General features: G+C 44.8%; 1 protein-coding gene across 1 annotated transcript in view; it reads left to right on the forward strand.

Annotated features, from left to right (window-relative positions):
• Window positions 1–17,797, forward strand: part of ANO3 (anoctamin 3) — a 405,787-nt gene that overhangs the window by 328,776 nt on the left and 59,214 nt on the right. Inside the window, exons 13-14 of the mRNA XM_084852445.1 lie at window positions 8,349–8,445; window positions 13,641–13,701. Coding sequence (XP_084708571.1) covers window positions 8,349–8,445; window positions 13,641–13,701 — 158 coding nt within the window. The remainder of the gene's footprint in view (window positions 1–8,348; window positions 8,446–13,640; window positions 13,702–17,797) is intronic.

The following is a 17,797-nucleotide window of genomic DNA, read 5'->3' on the forward strand; positions in this document are numbered from 1 at the left end:
TCCTAGTAAGAGTCTCAAGCATATAAACCTACCACCTATCTCATGCTTGAGATGTCTAATTCGAACTGTACCATGTTTATTTGAATATGGGGTCCACAGGATCTCTTCTTGCAGGCAAGAGGGTTACATTTTATTGGACTGAAGCTGGAAATGCCCCATGTCAGTGTCGCCTTGCATTACCTTTGCATGCTGCCTGTTCTGTACTACACTTGCCCAGCTGAACACAACAATATTAAAAAAAATCCATTTCAGTTCAGTGATAGCTTTTATGTCCAAGCAAAGCAAAGCAAAAACCTTGTAAACTTTATATGGATATAAGCAAATGTGTAAGCGTTTCTGCCTTTCTTTACATTGTACGATTCGAGGATCGTCTTAATAATATCAATAAAAGCCTCTAAATAATTAGAAGAATGATGCCAGAAATAGGTGGTTATTACTCCTAATGTATTAATTGATACTGTATTCTGCAGCAATTGCACTGTGCAGCTTCAACGTCTGTTGATGCCACTGCTTTCTCCTTCATCAACCTTCGAGACAAAGAATACAATGATCATCCTGGATGTTCATTATGCAACAAGACATCATGTCAGTTTGACAAAGTAGCATTCCCTCCAGACCAAGCTATTAATTTCATGGGGGCAATATAAAGCCATCTGATGATAAAGCTACTGGATTCTGAAACCACTAATGCTCATAACTGTAAAATGAAAAATGTGTGGATTATACTTTCATGTATTTGCCCACAAAGCATAGTATTTGCTAGCATTGGTGCACAGCTGAATTTGAACCAGACCTCACCAGAGCTTAGCTTATGAGGAATCTATTTTAAGTATAAGAGGCCAGCCTTGAGACATATGAAGTAATTTTAAAGGGTTGGATCCAGATTCACACTGGATCAACTGCACAGACAGAAGTGGACTTCCCCACCCCCTCCTTCCCATGGCAGCCCCTCCAGTGCCCTGAACACAGAAAGCCATAGGAACATAGGAAGCTGCCTTATACTGAGTCTTCTACTATTTGGACTATACCTTATAGTAGTGAAGTATTGTCGACACTGAATGGCAGCAGCTCTCCAGGGTTTCAGGCAGGACTTCTTCCAGCCCTACATGGAGATGCAGGAGACCAAACCTAGGACCTTTTGCATGCAAAGCAGGCTCTATGGTCTTGCCCCACAGTCAGGAGATGCTGCTTAATGGGATGAGCTGTGTGTGGGGGGGGGGGGTGATCCCCCCAAATTTGATGGAGGAACCTTCTGCGAACGTATCCCTTTCCCTTGCAGAAGGCAGATCCTGGATCCAACCCAAATTGTGTCTCTGGGCATGTACAAAACACTGGATAGATGCAAGAAGACTTCATACAAACTTGATTAGGGGACAAATTTTCATTTTCAAGCAGAGGTGATTACCGGGCAGGCAGAAGATGTAACTACCAGCATCACTCTTCTTTACAGATAACATCTTGCACTGCTGACTCTGCTTCATTCTGGCCACACACTGAAGCTGTCTGTTCTCAGTCAGTAATGCTGGTTGTGTTAAAAAAATACAATTTGTGCAGCACTGTAATTGCATTCTTACAGTTATATAACAGTCTGTGACTTAGGTAAAGTGAGTCTTCCCTCTAGTGGTTTATGATGAATTTGACTTTTAAAAATTGTCTGCATAATAATATAACTTACTTTCCATAAAGAATAATAGTGATTCAGCTGCAGTTAATAGTCACAGCCAAACATGACTTCAGCAAATTCTGAAGTTTAGATCTTAGCTTTCTAATTTTTTAACTCTTCGAGTTATGGGTAATGACCTTGGATTTCACTCCTAGCCCAATATACCAGTAGATTAATCTGTAAGGGTGCAATCCTATGCATGTTTAGACAGAAAAATGTCCTACAACTCCCAGCATTCTGGGAATTGTAGGACTTTTTCTGTCTAAACATGCATAGGATTGCGCCCTTAGAGATCAAACTGGCAAGTGCTGTAGTAGATTTGTGCAATAAATATGGATGGGTGTGTTTGCTTCATGTCAAAATTAAATCTAAGATGATCACGTTTTAACACAAGGTGATGGTTGCTTAAAAAGGAAATACAAAGCCTTTACTGAGATGTGTTCTATATCTGCCAGGCAATAACAAAAGCGTGCATATTGTGCAGGTACAATCCAAGTCTCTGTCCATGTTTGAGCTTCTAATACATTAATATGGAAATTAATTTGTCATGTATATCATGTGGGGCTCTCTCTCCTAATGCCAGTCGGTCATGGAAGAAAGCAGGGACATCCTTGCACTTAAGGAGATGTGCATGTACAACCGAAAAAGCAGATTCAGTCTACCCCAGTATGTAGAGGAGAAGAATATTTAAATGATCTTTCTCAACTTCTGAAATCCACTATGTTAGGAGTGGGCAGCTTCTGGAGGTTTGGCAGAACATAACTTTTGCCCCCTGGGCCTCCAGCGTGGGGCACAGTCTATGAGGCACACAGAACTGCCCCCCATCACCAGTTTCCACTGATATTTAGTGGCAAACCACTCCATAGCAGTACAGGTCATGGCAACTGTTAAATTTAATTTGTCTCCAAGCTAAATTTAACCATTTTTGTGTTCCATGTGAAGCATGGATTCCAAGGTTGTCAAGGGAAGGCATGATGTCAAGGGAAGGCATGATCAGGCACTTGCCAAGGGCTCATGCCCCAGCAGGGGCCCACTGACAAAAGCCCCCTGGAGCTGCTGCTCCTCTTCACTGTCTGAAGGCTCACCTGCCTCTCAATCAGGCCCAAACAGTGGTGGTGGTGATAAGGAGGACCAGTAGACACCACTGCCTACTTCCTCACTGGCTCTTTGCCTGTCAAGCAAGCAAGTGGTAGCAATGATGAGAAAGAGGATGAGGAGCAATAGCAGCTGGTGATAATAGTGGTGAGAAGGTAGACTCACCCAAGAGCCCTCAGAAACCTGGAGTTGGCACTGATGGTTTTGATGCAGAACTGTCAAATCTACCCTGGGTAATGAGAGGACAAGAGCTGGTACAAAATACATGCTTAAGGAAGAGGCCATATTTTCTTTCCTTCTCAGCATCAGCAGGGATGATCTTAGTTGTGTATCTCCAAGTACTGATGCTACAAACATCCTGCTACCAATCTGAGAGTGGGATTAAGAGAAAGCAGATAGCCTACTCAGTTTCCTTGGGGCTGAACTACATTGCACCCATCATCGCAACGAATTCATGTCCTGTTGGGTTAAATGCTCTCGCGTTAAAATGTGATTATCCACACTCAGCCATTTTCCCCATTGCGGTGCTTCATCGAATGCATGAGCTCAGTTCACACTTGAGCACTGTGCTATTTTCCTGCTCTTAAAGATGGCAGCTCTCCTTGGAGGATCAGAAACTCTTCCTGTTTCTGCTGATTCCACGCCCACTGTGCGGCAGTGGCTCAGGAGAGGCTTGTCGTTTTCTGCATGCTTTCCTGACCTTGGGGAAAATGACCAGCTTGTCCCTTGCTGCCGCCGCTGTAGTAGATAGGGATGTACGAAAATTCCGCCACGGATCTCGGGGAGGCCAAATGCCAGCACATTCGGCCCCCTGAAATCAATGGCGGAACGGCCTGCCCCCCCCACCCCACCCCCGGGATGAGACTTACCTTGGGCGGATCTTCCTGGCGGCAGCGGCGGCTCCAGCGGCGACTCCAGCGGCAGTTTGGTGGCGGCGGTGGCTGGTCTTCTGACCTGCTGCCGCCGCTGCCATTTCCAGTTTAAAAAAAAAAAAAAACATGATAGGCTACGTAAATGTTTATGTAGCCTATCATGTCTGACTTTAAAAAAAAAAAAAAAAACATGATCCGTGGCGGAATTCTCTGCCATCCCTACTTGAAATGAGACTAAGTTTTACCCCTTCTATCCCCCACTTCTGCTTTTTTTAAAAAAAATTAAGGCATAATCTTCGAAGAATCGTGGCTTCTCCGCAATGGTTTTTTTTTTCTAATTCAGGCATGATCTTTGAAGATTCGAAGATGTGAAGCTTCACATCTTCAAATCTTCAAAGATCATGCCTGAATTAGAAGAAGAAGAAAAAAACATTGCGGAGAAGCCACGATTCTTCGAAGGTAATGCCTTAATTAAACAAATAAAAAAAGCCGAAGCGGGGGATAGAAGGGGGTAAAACTTAGTCTCATTTGAAGGGATAGAACAACCCCCTGCTCAATGCAGGAAGCTTGATTCCCAGGCAGTGCCCCATCTAACTACTGACCGGGACCGACCCTGCATAGCTTCCGAGATCAGACAAGGGCACGCACATCCAGCCCCTTGCTTGTTGCTGAGGAAACACTGAGTGCTGAGGAAGCTATGTGATCAGTAGCTGGAAGATGACATGGGGCTGTTGAGAGCTGTGATTGGACAGGAGGGAAATACAAACACCACCGTATATGGACAGGCAGGGGAGGGGACTATGACCAGATACAGTAGCGAAGGCGTAAAATCAGAGCACATTAAGGGGAAATACTGGGATATCAGGGTACTGAAAGCAGGAGCACGGAAGCGGGAAATTCCAGTTCCAATTTGAGGCGGGTACTGCGTAGTGTGAAACACAGGCAGTGAAACCTCATTGGAAGCAAAAAAACCATAAGTGTAGATCACCCCACAGTCACACGTACATAGGTTTTTTGTTTGTTTGTTTGTTTGTTTGTTTGTTTTAAAAGCACTATTGCCATTGAGATGGATGTTTCCTTATTTCCGTTTAGGTTATTTTTAAAATAAGTTTGGAGATTATGTGTAGTAAGAGATGGCAGATATTGTCCCACCAATGATGTGGGAGGCAAATGCTATTGTAGAAATATGACCCGATTAGAAAACTCTCCACTGTCCTATAGTAAAAATGCTTTCTGTCAAGAGTGTGAGCTTTCAAATGCTGCTACTGCTATCTGGTACTTGATTATCAAAAGGTACTCAATTATTCTTGGGTTGTATCCAATACTGCTTGAGCAGCCCGAGTGAATCCCCCATCTCAGGTGGTGGCGTCATGGGAGGAGCAAAACATTACATGCTTCCCCCCACCCACCAAGAGTGCCCCCCACTCACAGGTAAGCATCGCCAGCCGCTGTCCCACTGTGGCATTTCCTGGACTGGGAGAGCAGGACCAACAGCACTATTTGGAGCTGCTGTGTAGAGGTGCCAACCACCTGGAGTACTCACTGTAGTTCTGCTAGGCAGATGGCAGCTCTGGAGAGCCCTTCCAGCCCCACTCTGCTGCTGCAGCAAATGCTGCAGTGAGGGAGACACCAGCAGGGCTCTTCAGAGCAGCCACCCACCCTCTGGCTCACACTGAGAACCTCCAAGCAAGCCAGAGGGTGTCCAAGCTCTCTGTCAGCCCATGGAAGTGGCCAGTGCAGCTCCTCAGGAGCCAGCCAGGCCAAATGCCTTCCTTTGAGCAAGGCATTGTGCCAGATGTGTTCCCGGGAGAATGCCTATAGCATGGTACATCCAATCTACTGGAACACACCTCTCTGCATGACTGGCTCTGAAGAAGGACCTGCTCAGAGCCAGGCATTTTGGCCTGGCCATGACTGGCTCTCTAAAGAGCTGTGCCAGCCAGAGTGGCTGACACAGCTCTCCTGAGAGCACAAGCAACAACAATGGAGTAAGAGGTGGGACGGGGTGGGTGGGACATGGGGTGGAGATGGGGGTGGAATGGGGGGAGATGGGGGTGGAATGGGGGGTGATGGGGGCAGCAATGGGGGAAGTGTTGGCACATCCTGCCTCAGGCAGCAGGAAACCTTGTGCGAGTACTATCAAGTAGAAATCCTCTCATGCAAAGGGGCTTTACCAGCCCCACTTTTTCACTGCTCTCCAAAAAGCCCCTTCTGAGTTTGGTGGACCCTTTGGGAAAGACCGGGGATGGGATTCAGAGAGCTCCAATGGGAAGGGGAAATCACCCAAAAACAGGTACAGGTCACGCAGCTTACATAAGCAACATCCCACTTACGTAAGCTTCCTCCATTCAATTCTAGGCAATGCGTCCCACCCACTGCACACCAACCCCACCTCACCTCTGCTGTGCCATATCCTGGGACTTTCCTGGGAGTCTCCGGACCTCCAAGAGGAACTTTGTGGAGGTGGGGTGCAGTGGAAGGAGGGGATGAGAAAGCCCCTTTGCATAAACAAACTTGCAGTCACACAGCTGTGGATGCAGCATTGTGATTACATTCACAACAAGTCATAATTCCACCATGAATGATTGAAAACAATTCAGCAAATAAAAAGAAGTAGATAAAATCCTAATCATGAATAAAAATGTGATAAATATTTATGCATATAATTCATATTTGACCTATAACTCAAGGAACAGTAACCCTAAATATATGCTACTTATTGGGGAGTGTCTTTGCCCCACTTACTTTTTTGAAAAACTACCTTGCCAAAATTTTGGAGAAATTAGGCAGTCTACAGTAATTGAAGTACAATATACTTGCATAGATTAATTTCTTCTTTCATTTTCCTTAGAAATAGATGTTGGGAGATTCTAAGACATTTTCTAACTTGAAGCATTCACATTTTTCTTTGTACTACAACATTCATGCCTACAGGTAGGCCTCTAGACAGAAATTCACTCCCTCATGGCTAAAAAGCTAAGGTAAAGTTCCCTGAAGATGAAGAAAGAGAAGCATTTCCCTCAGGACTCAAGCCCTGCAACAGTGTTTTAATAGGGGAAAATGCACACACAAATGTTACAATAAGGACAACGGTGCACAAAATGTGTATAAATGAATGTCTTTTGAAGAAAGTATGCCCCAAACAGCATTTTATTAGGGGGGATGCTTGCAAAATGTGTATATTTCAAAAAGTGAGCACAAAAATGTATATGTTTGGAAAAGTGTGTACAAAAATGCCTGAACTTATAAAAATGTGCATGAAACGACATACAATTTTCGTGTGGACTTTAGAAAGCAAATTCATAAACTGATACTGAAACAGGATGGAACAAATATAATGTAGGGAAAACGAGAAACTGAGCAGAGTCGACAGATTTGGCCTTCCTAGTTTAGAGCTCCGTGCACTGCAAGAGCTATTGCCTACTTCACGTGACACATTTTTAATGAGCACCTTTTAAAGCTCATCCTTATTAAAAATGTAATGTTTGAAGCAGATACAAATGCTATCCTGGCTCCAAGACGCTGTGGCCAAAGCATGGCAATTGCAAATACCTAGCTGATGCATCTACTCTTCCCTCCTGGAATGAGTCATATGTTACAGGATAGCGTTTACATGCAGAGCCAAAGGATCCAGCTCTCCAGCCACTGGCCAGAGGATGAAAAGCTTCAGGGACTCAGGGAGCTTACTTCCTCCCTCCTGGCAGAATGATGCCTCCTAGTTAAAGTGAAGGGGCAGTAAGGCCCATAGGTTGTGTGTGTGTGTGGTGGTGGGGAGTTCTGAAATCTGTCCCAATGCTGTTAGCTCTAGGACAGGGGGAGCTCTCCAGAGCTGGGGTGGCTCCTGTAATCAGCTGCAGTTTGGCATGGCAAGGATAGGGACCTTCCAGTAGTGCTGGATGGCTGCTGAAACTGGGACCTGCTGTTCACCTACCCATAAGGGCAATTTTTACCATTGTTAGAGAGGTCAGGTTTGAGCTATGGCACACAAGAGACAATTGTGGCTGGATAAAATCAAGGAGAGAGAGAGCGAAAGAGGGAGAGGGATCCTCATCCCACAACTGGTCCCAGCTGACCGATGTAACTGTAATTAACCATAAAGTTATGGACAACTTAAGCCCAAATTCAACGTAAGCTTCTTTCTTGCCATTTTGTAAAGACACTCTTCCCTCTGCCATCATCCAGAACAACAAGAGCACTGGATAGTTTTTCATATTGTTTTAATGTATTGTGTAAATCGCTTTGGAGACCATTTGATTGAAAGGCTGGACAGAACTCTTCCAAATGAATGAAGAAATAAATACAGTTATTGAAATGACCTGTACACCTTCATATTTCCTATGACAGTCTTTCAGTGCCTGTCTAGCCCAGATATTCAGAGGATTCAAACCTTGGAATGCTGAGCTATATTGTGATTTTATATCAACTTTCTTCTCTTGGGATGTAGGCTTTCAGTGAGAGTTTTTACAGCCCAGCAACAACCCAGAAATATTTGCTAAGAGCAAAAATTGTACTATCAGCTGAAATGATCATAAAATTTCCACATTCCATATTGTGCCTGCAGTAAACTAAATGTAGTTCCCTTTCTGAATCTGAATAGAAAGTGTAAACATGATGCCACAAAGATCACAGGCCATGTGGCCTGTCTGCTACAATCATGAATGTCATAAACATTATGTAGGCTTTGAATCACTGTTTGCTTTCTTGACTTCCTGCTGCAGCAAAGAAATCTGTGAGGCAAATGAAACCATCATGTGCCCGATGTGTGAGAAGAATTGCACACTGCAAAAACTCAATGAAAGTTGCATCTACGCAAAGGTAACTTGTTTCCTGTGGTCGGTGTGCTTTGCTTCACAAATGTCAAGTCCAAACTACTCCAGTTGATATTTAAGTAAAAGGCTCTCCTAGCACATGATGATGTTTGATGAACTTTTCAGTAACGAACAAAACAAATTGCCTTCAGCTTTCATGTTCATCCCTTCACAAAGGACAGTGTTGGCTTCCACTGACAAGGCCATTTTGATAGAATCTAAAAATAAAAATGAAGATTGCCTCTTAATAGCTCGGTCTTTTGCCAGACCATAGGTGGTGCAGGGATGGGCAAATGCCAGTCCTAAAAATAGCCTTGCTTCCTATCTTCCCACTCTACAAGAGAATACTTCCGTCCTGCAGCGAGAGAGAAACCTTGAAGCAGGAAATGTCTGCTCAGAGAAATACATATTCATATTAAACACTCAGAAATCATCTCAGGGCTTTTCAAGTGTACAGTTCAGATACACACCCAAAGCCCACTTTATTGTTGCAGCTGGTGTAATTTAATCTCCACACAATTGGAACCAATGGCAGGGGAATTTCACAAACAACAATTCTGTGTGTGGGGGGGGAGCAAATCCACACACACACACACCCCTCTTGGCCTGGCCAGCATGAACAGGCAAGTCTTTTGAAGTGACAGAGAGGATCTTCACATACCCCACAATCCCCTTTATAAAAAAAGAATAATGGCACTCCTATTAAAAATTATTATTTGTTAAAATTGCCAAAGTTTGTTATAACTGACGGGGGCTGTCTAAATGACAAAGACTTAAGGCAGATAATTAAGCATGTCAACTTGTATGTGGTATGAAAGCATCACGCAGCAAGCCATTCATCCTTTTCAGCACCCTTGTTGCCCCAGGAACCCATCACCTTCAAAGTGACACGCTCCTTATGTTTCAAGTGCATTCACAGTTTCGCTGCAAGCCCTTAGACTTAGGAATCACATGCAGCTCAGTAGTTAAACCTTGGCAATGAAGAACACCTACATCCATAAAAGTGTGTTAGACTGTGCCTAAATGGTGACCAAATAAACTGTAATTAAATGGAAAATTAAATTAATTGCAGTGTTGGAGTAAACAAAAGAGTTCTTGTTCCAGTAAACCTGCCTACAGCCCCTCTGCATGCTTTCTATTTAAGGAGATCAGTATTGCCTTCTTAAAATCAGACTAACATTCTAGCCCTTTTCAGTAGCAGAGTAATGTATGGAAACGGGAACCACAACTGTGGAGCCTTGCCTAGGGATGTCAGAGAAATCTGTAACAGAATCAGATGAGTTTGGAGTTCTAAGAATCTGACCCTTGGATTTTGCAGCAGACTGGATTTTCCTGAATTGCATGGATTCTACGGACGTGTGGCCGTATTTTTATTTATTTTTTACTTTCCAGAATTTTTGGAAAACCTTTAGTTATAGAAAAATATGTAAAATAAAAAAACACCAGTCTAAAATGCACATTTCCCCCATAAGCTAAAGCATGAAAATGCACATTTGGGGAGTAGTTGCACATTTGAGGGGGGATTTGTGCATTTGGGGGGGTCACCCCCCAAAATAAATGCAAATTAGCACAAATTTGGGAAATTGGAAAAAATCTGGTTCTGTCAATGAGCGGACAACAGGACAAAAGGCACCTGACAATCTGCCAAACGCAGATGGAACAGATTTTACAAAATCTGTACTTCCCTAGCCCTGTCCATGGTGTCAACATACCCTTCTGACCCTGCTCACTGACTCTACATGTTTGGCAGAAAGTCTGCAAGGCACTCCATGTGATCTGGCTCCTCTATCACACAGGTTTCCAGATCACATGGCTTGCCTAGGTGCATACAGCTGTGGAGGTGTAGATGTCCCTTTCAGAGCTTCTGCCAAATGGAGGACAGGGGCAGGACCCAAGGAGGGGAGCATGCTGCAGCTGAGGGATGGACCGGTGGTTGCAGTCTTACTTCTCCCCTCCATGCATTCACTAAACATGTGGAGGGAACATCTGAAAAGAGGTTCTGTCTCCAACCTGTACAGCCAAATGCCTCTAGAAAGCTCATAAGCATGTTGTCTGTCCCTAGCATCTGGTAGTAACATACATAGCCTCTGAAAAAAAAGAGGCATTTGAGACATAGAATCATAGAATAGTAGGGTTGGAAAGGGTCTATAAGACCATCGAGTCCAACCCCCTGCTCAATGCAGGAATCCAAGTCAGAGCATCCCTGACAGATGGCTGTCCAGCCTCGTCTTGAATGCCTATGGTGTGGGAGAGCCCACCACCTCCCTAGGTCATTGGTTCCATTGTCGTATTGCTCTAACAGTCAGGATGTTCAGCCGGAATCTGGCTTCTTGTAACTGGAGCCCATTATTCCATGTCCTGCACTCTGGAATGATTGAGAAGAGATCCTGGCCTTCCTCTCTGTGACAACCTTTCAAGTACTTGAAGAGCGCTATCATATCCACCCTCAGTCATCTCTTCTCAAGGCTAAACATGCCCAGTTCTTTCAGTCTCTCTTCATAGGGCTTTGTTTCCAGTCCCCTGATCATCTTTGTTGCCCTCCTCTGAACCCTCTCCAGCTTGTCTGCATCCTTCTTAAAGTGTGGTGCCCAGAACTGGACACAGTACTCCAGATGAGGCCTAACCAGTGCTGAGTAGAGGGGAACTAGTACTTCATGTGATTTGGAAGCTATGCTTCTATTTGTTGTTGTTGTTCAGTTGTTCAGTCGTGTCCGACTCTTCATGACCCCATGGACCATAGCATGCCAGGCCTTCTTGTCCTGAGCTCTCTCCCGGAGTGTGCTCAAGTTCATATTCATTGCAATGCTTCTATTAATGCAGCCCAAAAGAGCATTTGCCTTTTTTGCAGCCACATCACATTGTTGGCTCATATTCAGCTTGTGATCTATGACAGTTCCAAGATCCTTCTCGCTTGCAGTATTGTTCAGTCAAGTATCGCCCATCTTGTAACTGTGTATTTGGTTTCTTTTTCCTAGGTGCAGAACTTGGCATTTATCCCTATTAAATGTCATTCTGTTGTTTTCTGCCCAGGGTTCCAGCCTATCAAGATCACTTTGAATTTTGTTTCTGTCTTCCAGGGTGTTAGCTATCCCGCCCAATTTTGTGTCATCTGCAAATGTGATCAGCATTCCCTGCAGCTCCTCCTCCAAGTCATTAATAAAAATGTTGAAGAGCGCTGGGCCCAGGACTGAGCCCTGCGGTACCCCACTCGTTACCTCTCCCCATTTTGAGAAGATCCCATTGATAAGCACTCTTTGAGTCTGATTCTGTAGCCAACTGTGCCCAACATGACTACCAAGCCAAAGGCATACAGTAGAATCAGTGAAGGAACATAAATTTCCAGTTTATATAGAGGTAGTGCAAGGTTGACTTGCAGGCTGTCTCTGGTCTGCAAAGCTTTCCCACTGATCCCCAAACTGCTGGATTTCTGCCATGTGAAAAGACATGACAAGCTTTTTCTAGGAGAAATTTGTTGTCATTCCCATACCTTATGTTGTTTACACCTTAGTACAGGGGTGTTGAACCTCAGGCCCAGGGAGGGGCAAATTTGGTTCTCCTGGAGCCCAAATCTGACCCTCCAGAGTTCCCCAGATGGCCAACACCCCCTTTCCCCTAACCACTGATTGTTTGGTGGTTCCCTTGCTTTTGTGCAGTTTTTCTCCCATTTTAAAAGGTCAAAATGCCTCTTCTAAGGCTTAGTTTCTGACAGTAAGAGCTTGAAGCTAAAATATGCCTGTATTTTTTGGCCCTGCCCCCTTTGGACTTTGAATCTGTTCACTACTGGAATGTGGTTCCTCCAAAATTGAATCTGGCCCTCAGGCTGAAAGAGGTTTGATACAGCTGCCTGAGTGCCTACACTGGTACATACCAAGAGACATCCAGGCACAGTATGTTATGATGAATGCAGACATAATTGTGTAGATGTATGTATTCAGTGCCCAAGAATCATTTTGGGAGGCCTGGTACAATTTCATAACATGCCCCCTTCCCACAAACACACCACAACTCCATCTCATACATACCATCACAAGAGTTAAGAAATAAAAACTCTTATTTTAAATTTGAAATTGTATTTTCTATGTTTCTGAAATTACATCATGCCCCCCACACCCCCTCTCTTTTGCTATATTTGTTTAATATAACATCCAGCGCAAAGAAGAGTCCTACACAACTTGCTGACAATTTTGTAATATTTTGGTTTGTCCTAATGAATGTATATCCTGTCAATGTCTTGATTTTTTTTTCTAATGAACTAACACAACTTATCAATACTTTATACATAAACCAATTCACTTTAAATCTTTATTTTTCTGTCCTTTTCCACTGCAAAATCATGAATTATCTCCTCCCAACTCAGTTTCTCTTGCAGGCTCACACTTCATAGACACAGTGGCATAACAAGTCTTGCCCCATATTAATACACCTGCAAGTTTTGATCAGTGCTAGCTTGCTGAAACTACTTTCAGCTTATGCCACAGTCTCTAGCAGTGTGCAAAAAATCTGTAGGACCATGCACACTTTACTGCACTGGCAGGTCAGTGAAGTGACTTCCCCTAGTGGTACAAGTGTGATAAACAGGCCCATGTTCTGGTCCCAACAGGCAGGAACAATGCAGGTAGCAGGGACTGGGAAGCTTGGTGCGTGTCCTGAGGCATGAATTCGAGGGTGAAGAAGCTTCTCTAGACCAAACTCTCACACCTAGTAGATAGGGGTCATGGAAGTGAGCAAAAGAGACCACATAGGGCTGTGCCTGCCTTGCCCACCCAAGGCTAACAGGACCAGTTGGTGGTGATTTGAAGATCTCTCATCACATCACAGCATATGTGGTAGTGAGGAGTTGGGAGAAATTATTACAATTGCTCTTGGACTTGGAGCCAGAGAGGAGCTTTTCAGTGAATTGAGCGGAGCAGTGAATTAGCCTCTGTAGCCTAAGACAAATGGGCTGCCCGCATTGTGGGAAATTTAATCAAAATTTAATGTGCTTATTCCATTGCAGATGCTTTAATATTGCTAATAAAGTTGTGGCCCTTGTTTAAACCTAGTGCAGTTCAACCACTTCCTTATTCCTAAATCTGGGTATGATAGTTTGGTACCAGTTTCAGTATTTTGGCATTCTTTAATTAAAAGCATACTAAAATAAAGGTGATTTAATCTTTTAATAATTTCCATTATTTCAATGATCCTTTTTTATTTCCTTCTAAGGTTACACACTTGTTTGATAATGGAGGGACTGTCTTCTTTGCCATTTTTATGGCCATATGGGGTAAGTAGTTTTTTTTCCCCCTGTTTCTCTCTCTCTCTCTCTTTCTCTCTCTCTCTCTCTCTCTCTATATATATATATATATATATATATACTATCACGCTTGCTCAGGACATGCATCTCTATACATGTCTGAAGCCTAATTCAGGGAGTAAGCCCTTCAGAAACGTGAGTGACTGGGTGAATAACTCTAGTGCTAGAGGAACTGCTTCCCTCTGCAGACTGTGGCTTTGATCCACTGGAGGACATGCTGTTGTCAGCTTGTGAAAGATGGCATAATAAAACCTCTGAAAAGCATATAGATTGATCATGTATTAAAAGGCTTCAGAAGGATTACTCTCTGTGTGCATGCGTCAAGTTCAATTGCTCCAGTGCTGAAGGGAAGATTGATCTCTAAAGCTGTCACTGAGATTAAAAGGAATCTTCACTGGAAAGAGAGGGACATTTTTAAAAAATGCTACTGAGATAGGCTGAGTGATGAGGCTACACAAAGAACCGCACAAATGTAATTACACAGATTTCTCACATTCAGAATCATCAGATTTACAACCTTCCCTACAGGTCCTAGGATAATGGGGGTGAACCTCTACCTCTCTGTGCCCTGTGTCTCTTCTCCGACATGCACCCCTCCTCCAAGCATTTTCTCTCTGTTAGGACTTTCTCTTCCCTCACCTTCTCTCCCGTCTCTTCCTTTCTCTGTCTCATGTTGCTGCCCATCACTCCTGCACATATGGACTCTGGCTGTAGGGGTGCACGAAAGTCACTTACCTGGTCTCGCAGCTTGCTTCACGGTGGGGGGGAGGCGCTTCGCTGCTCCCCCCGAAGTTCAGGCCGGGGGGGAGGCTTCCCTCCTTGCCCGGCCAAAATTCAGGCCGGGGAGAAGCGCCCCGTCTCCCCGGCTGCAAACTTCAAAAGAAAAAAAAAAACGCCCCTGTGATAGGCTACGTAACGATTAACGTAGCCTATCACGGCTAGATCTGCAAAGTCAGCTGTGATAGGCTACGTTAATCATCACGTAGCCTATCATGGGTGACTTTGAAAAAAAAAAAGCATGTACGCAAATGGCGGCCCCCATAGGGAGCCGCCATTCGCGTTCCTTATTTGGTCCCTGTAGTCTACGTAAAGATTTACGTAGACTACGGCGAAAATAAGGGCAACGCTATTTGCGTTGCCCTTATTTTCGCTGTAGTCTACGTAAATCTTTACGTACACTACAGGGACCAAATATGGAACGCGAATGGCGGCTCCCCATGGGGGCCGCCATTAGCCGTACGCGCTTTTTTTTTTTTTTTAAGTCATCCATGATAGGCTATGTGACAATTAACGTAGCCTATTACGGCTGACTTTGCAAATCTAGCCGTGATAGGCTACGTTAATCGTTATGTAGCCTATCACAGGGGCGTTTGTTTTTTTTACTTTGCTTGTAATGGCGGCGGCAGCAGCCGGTCGAAAGACCGGCTGCCGCCCCCGCCCCGACGAAGACCTGCCGAACCACCGCCGAGGCCCGCCGCCGGGAGGGACATTCGTGAAAGGTAAGTCCCATCCCACTTAACAAGATCAGCCTCAGATGGCCTTCTCTCTATCCCATCAGCCAGGACAGCTAGACCTGTGGGGACGAGGGAGAGGGCCTTCACTGTGGTGGCCCCCACTCTGTGGAACTCCCTCCCTAGGGAACTCCGTCATGCCCCCTCTTTAATGAGCTTCCGTCGTGCATTAAAAACGTTGTTGTTCAGGCAGGCATTTGGGGTGGGTTAGGGTATTTTAGAAAATGTTTTTATTGTAGAATTTTATTGTTTTAAACTGTTTTTATTGTATGTTGTACATCGCCCAGAGTGGGTGGGTGACCAGCCAGATGGGCGATTAATAAATTTAATAATAAATAAATAAATAAATTTGCCCATCCCTATGCAGCTCTGCCTGCCTTTTCTCTTCTTCTGCGTGCCAAACATGTGCAACTACACACCCTTTCTCTCTGTCCCTCATAGCGACCTCCCTCTCATGCCTGCATGAATGCTGGCTGCATGTCTCCCCACTGGGCCAACAGTACAGCACCCTTTTCTATGTCACATGCGCATGGCACCTGTATCTGTCTTTCCCCAACCCCTTCTCTTCCAGACTGCTGCATGCACTGTTTACGCTAAGCCTGCATCCTGCCACACACATAATACAGCACAACTGTCACAAGACGGTTTCTTTGGCGCTTTCAAATGGAAAACATACCTTTTGTCTGGACTAATTTAAATTTCAGGATGTGTGTTCCTACATAGATTCAGGTTTTGTTTCCCCAAAATTTTGTTTGAGCTGCTGCATTCAAATATGATGAGTTCTGTTTCAAATGTATTCTCTCCCATGTATACGTACTGTAGTGATTTATTGTTATAAATTAGCTATTAGAGCCACAGTACACCTTCTGTGGAGCATCCTCATTGATCTTAGTAGGCTTTTTCTGGAGTAAATAGTAGGGCTGTGCACTGCTTCGGCCTGAGGCCCAAGTTAAAGAGGGCTGCTTCAGCTCACTTTGAGCCCCTTCTGAGGCAAAACGGAGGGGGCACAAAGCAACCTGGAGCAGGCTGGGGACTTTCTGAAGCACCTCGGTGCACCTTGGAGCTTTGGCACCTCCGGCCTAGCCATGCCAGTGCCTCCAGGTCCTTACCTGAGAGCCGCCCATCACCACTGCTGCTGCCGCCACTGCCGTCATCGCTGTCGCCACCACTGGCTCCATCACTGCCGCTGCCGCCTCTACCGCTGCCTTCACTTCCATTGCTGCTGCTGGCATGGCCTCCGCCAGCTCCTGAGGCCAGGACGTGCGCTGGCTCTTATTGAAGGGAGCCACAATTTTTAAAAATGGTGACTCCCTGCAATAAGAGCTGGTGCGCATCCAGGCCTCAGGAGCTGGCGGAGGCCATGATGGTGGAGGCGGCAGCAATGGTGGAAGAGGCAGTGGCAAAAGAGAAAGTGGTGGCAGCAGCAGAGGAGGAGAAGGTGGCGGCGAGAGAGGAGGCAATGACAGAGGAGGAGGAGGCAGCAGCAAGGTAAGGAGCCGGAGATTTGCACGGGGGCATGGGGGGGAGCGGGATTCAGACATCCAAATCCCGCCTCGGGTTCGGGGCTGAGTCCGATTGGGGGCGCTGAACCAGCCCGAGCTGAACCGGGCCTGCCTCCAAAGCCATCAAGTCAGATCGGGGGGAGGGGGTCTCTGCACAACCCTAGTAAATAGAATATGGTTTGCAAGAGAAGACCGTGTAGAACAAACTTTGGATTGGTATCTGTGTTAACTTCTCTAACTCAACATTTGCCTAAAGATCCATCCTATTTTGATCCTAGAGTGTGCAGTGACAACATGGTGAAATACTACAAAATAACTTTATTAACATAACATGGGGGCTGGACTCGATGGCCTTGTAGGCCCCTTCCAACCCTACTATTCTATTATAGAAGTGCTTGTTTGCTTTTGTATCACATTCCCAGTCCCTGGGATTATGAAGGGGAAAACTGAATCTCCAAAATCATTGTGTCATGAAAAATAAGCAACTATAATGCTTCTATAAGGTAAAGCCAGATACAGAACAGTTCAGAAGATCTGCATAAATCTACAGGAGACCAAAATGAGGAGGGATATAAGGGCAGCCCTATGGGATTTGTAAATAGCCAGTTGCCTTTTGGCATTGAGTTTTGGACCACATTAGAATGGCTGCTGCTATTTTTTTCATTTGTTCTTTGTTTGCATATAGCAGGTTTTGTGTGCTATTTTAAAAATGTAAATAGGCAGATTTTTAGGGTGCTTGCTTGGGGGGTTATAAGATGCATCCTATCACCAGTAGTCAGAAATTCCTGAGATTTCATGTTGATCTACATCACTACCAGAGACAACTGAATGATTAATGCTGGCTGTGCAGTCTATACAACAGGCTTCTCATTATCAATAAAAGGAAGCTAGGAGAATTCTCTGAGGGGAAGGTACCTGCTATTTATGCACATCAGCACTGAATGCAAGCTTTACACAGGAGAGTTTGTTTAGCAGTCTGACCCAAGAGCTCCTTTTGACTTGTTTCTTAGTGCTCAGCACTTTTCAGAGTATCTTCTGTTAGGGAAAAATAGT

The sequence above is a fragment of the Heloderma suspectum genome, chromosome 1 (genome assembly GCF_057233095.1).
Source record: "Heloderma suspectum isolate Gila_16-S chromosome 1, 16-S_ref, whole genome shotgun sequence".
In the NCBI taxonomy this organism is placed as follows: Eukaryota; Metazoa; Chordata; class Lepidosauria; order Squamata; family Helodermatidae; genus Heloderma; species Heloderma suspectum.